Source organism: Opisthorchis viverrini (genome assembly GCF_000715545.1).
Source record: "Opisthorchis viverrini unplaced genomic scaffold opera_v5_56, whole genome shotgun sequence".
Taxonomy (NCBI): domain Eukaryota; kingdom Metazoa; phylum Platyhelminthes; class Trematoda; order Opisthorchiida; family Opisthorchiidae; genus Opisthorchis; species Opisthorchis viverrini.
This window is the reverse complement of record NW_008751713.1, coordinates 655,797-659,219: the sequence shown is the minus strand read 5'-3', so window position 1 is coordinate 659,219 and position 3,423 is coordinate 655,797. Positions and strand designations below refer to the sequence as shown.

The 3,423-nt window shown below is 43.9% G+C and overlaps 1 protein-coding gene across 1 annotated transcript; it reads left to right on the top strand.

Moving 5' to 3' along the window:
- Nucleotides 1–366: 366 nt before the first annotated feature.
- Nucleotides 367–2,181, top strand: T265_13335 (hypothetical protein; the record flags this gene model as incomplete). Its single annotated transcript, XM_009168409.1, has 4 exons — nucleotides 367–420; nucleotides 465–594; nucleotides 645–825; nucleotides 1,999–2,181. Coding segments are annotated over 4 exons (546 nt in total), but the record flags the coding sequence as incomplete, so codon positions are not given.
- Between the last annotated feature and the right edge of the window lie 1,242 nt (nucleotides 2,182–3,423).

Sequence of the window (3,423 nt, the reverse complement as noted above, 5' to 3'; positions counted from 1 at the left end):
TGGCATGTAACATAATGCTTTCATTTTTATGACGTGAGTCATGGATGTACACCGAACGGCTCGAAAATTCCTTCTTAATGTGCTAACTGACAATCGTAAATGCTGTCTCGGGCGAGGAAAATACTCGATTTGCACATACTAAAAGCGAAACTAGACAGGTCCGTAAGCAATCGACATTTTATGGTTCGTGAGACAGTTATTTAAACAACGGAAAGTATCTTGTTGTGCATTAGCACGATGCTGTTTTTGCCCTAGGTGAGTGCACACCTATCCGCTCCCTGGTCTCAGACTTAATCCAACCAATTCTCATAAACTTCATTTTCCAGGTGTTTCGTTGAACTGTTCCATCAATTTGGGGTGGACGTGATGGGCGAATCAGAAATCGCCCCGTATAAAGTACTTCAAAAGTGGCCAAACGAGGTAAACCTTTCTTGATTCAATGTCACTATTCTGTACCAACCTAGAACCTGGAGTTGCGTCATTATCCTGCGCAGAATTGGGCATGCACCCAGGCTATTGCCCCTCGGATGAGTGATATGTCATCATCGGGGTTTAGCGAGTTGTTCAAATACATTTCAGGAAATAACGTTAAAGGTATGCATTTGCGTTATGACATTTTTGGAACTAAATGCTTCAAACTTCAGGTCAGAAGATCGCTATGACGAGGCCTGTATTGGTTGAAATCAAGCCAGGTCCAAGATCTACAAGTGACCGGTTATACAAAATGGGATTCTATATGTCAGCAGATGAATGCCCCTCACCTCCGACGCCAAAGGCGAGTAGCGTGTTCATAGAACATAGACCGCCGTTGAAAGTTTATTCTCGGTAGGTTCTATTGTTTTGTCGTTTGACGCTGACTGAGAACCTCGCGCACTCTGCTGGTACATGCTTCATGATTCCCGGACTTTTGCATTGCGGTGATCGCTGTCTGATTGATTGGTTTAGGATGACAGTCATACTAGTCTTATACCAAATCACCTAGTGCACACGGGCTCTCACAACTATCCCCTCGATGAAATCGTAAACATTTGGCCTGAGCAGCGACCTACCTTAGGTACAAATTGGTTATTTGATCTAATCGAGGCCGGATGACTTCATTCCTCAATACTATGTGCCCAGAATGTCCTGAAGTGAGATACACTACATGCGTTCCTCACAAGGTGTATCAGTGAAAACTTTTTCTGGTATAAGCCAAAAACACATAGTTAATCGTTCGTTTTGTTGAGCTCTGCTGCTTGTCGATAGCAAACCGACTAACTAGAGGCTGATCCACATTCTTGTACTACGGTGAAGTGGTACGTAACCTCGATCATCTTGATATCATGAGGAACGTGGTGGTCAGCTGTACGTGGTGCATGTATTTTAGCGTCGGTCAAACGCCCTCTGGGTATAAATTGTCTGCGGTGGACACACGTGCGCACGAAACAGCCGAAGAACTTCGTGTACGACTTTCGGCTATTGATGACAACTACTCAGGGGGTGATATTCCATGTCATTAGCATTTCCATCGACAACGGTATAAATTGTCTGTCCCACACGGTTTCCCTGTCCTCTGAAGAGGTCATTCCGAGGTCCGGTTCAAAAATGGTCTCATCCGAAAGCTAGTCCCTCCTGAACGAGAACCAATAATAAAGTGGGAAAGACTAATTTTACGAACAACCCTTAGTGCTAATTCATTTGATGGATCTGTCTTTTCTCCTTTCATGGAATGTATACAATACTTGATATACAATGCTTACATTCTCCGGTGCGTTCTCGAATATAAACAACCTCACTTCATCCGACACTTTGATCCTAAGTTGGTAGCGGTGTGAATTCCCTTCATCCGGCGAACCTTGTCCGCAAATGCAGGGAAATAATAACATGATACTGAAAATTCCATCGAAATGTGTTCTACAACATCAATATTGTTTTCCAATTTATGTATTTCTATTCGACCGGATTCAGATCTATTGTACCAAACATGTCCAACAGTTTTCTTTTTTCTCTTGGATTTAGCGTGTACTCTGGCTTCTCGAATGAAAACAAGTTGAATAAGGAAGTTGGACGACTTGCAAGTGTCTTGAATCGGATGGGGAAAGGCTATCGAACCGACGTGTACTTCTCCGCGAGCTATAATTCACCGTTTGAGCTGTTCAATCGGCGAAACGAGGTGTGGCTTGTTGCTGACCCTGACTCGTAATTTGCGTACTACACTCCTTTCCTTGGTACTGTACACGTCCCTTCGATCAGGTTGTGCAAGATCGGCATCATATATTACTTAATGTGCTTGATTATCTGTTCTCAGAACGTTCAAATACATCGTGATTACTGCTGTGAGCAGTTCTTTTTAGTCTTTAACTAGCGGGTGGCTTAGTTGTGTTCACCAAATTTGCTTCCGATGTCCAGTAGGGAAAATATAAACTTCAACGTTCGGGACGGAATTTCACATCACGAATATCTGCAAACAGTTTTGCAAGTATCAGGCAAACGACAGTTATGCAATTTATCTGGAGTTCATCTGCCCAGTCTAGTCAAATTCAACTAGTTCGCATTTTCTCTTCTCTATGTCTTCTTATGCGGCCAAGGAGACGCCTCAGCACTGTTGTCCAGAGTTGTGTGCTGCATGCTATTGGATTCATCCTTTTCAGTTGTTCTTTTGCATTAGATGTTAAAGAAACACCTCTGGAAAGGACCAAAAACAAGTCAGATCGGACAGATTTGCGTACTGTCGTTGCATGACTGATGTGGGATCCGACTGAAACGCGAGTGCGGAGAAAGCACCATGATGTCAGTAGAAAAATCACGGGCCGGTAGTTGATGATTGCCAGCAACAAAAGTGGAGTGATTGCAATTTTTGTGCCGTCGATCAAGCCCTGAGTTTAGCGCAATCCTCAGCTAGAGCAGTTTGGAAACTCGTATTCGCAATGCTATATGTGATATGTTCACCGTCAGCACAGCCATCATAGTGTGTCAACACGACATAGTTACTGAGAACACAGTAATCTCAGAATTGCAGGAGTCCCCATTGTAATCGTTATTCGAGACTATTCGCATCAAGCCTAACGATGGGGTAGTGCCATCACTCTGAAGTAAAAGCACTCTTGAAGAACGGTTCAAGTGAAATCAGTTGAAATCATCCCTTCCGGGAAATAGGGTGAGGAAAGTCGGAGTTGCTACATCGAAGTGCTTCATTGTAGGTTATCACTTCAACGATAGGCAGCACGTTGATGTTCTGAGTTGAGGCTGAACGGCGACCTCCCAACGCCCCAGCCATGGTCAATTTGAGAAGTAGCCTGGATGGGCTGACAGTTGATTTTGTCAATGCCTTCGCAATTCGACGCAGGCCTCCATTATTTTACCGGTGTGGCTCACTCCGTATACTACTGTGTGATTAATGGAGTTCACGAGAAATTAAGCGATAGTTGGAGGTAGCCATGGGTT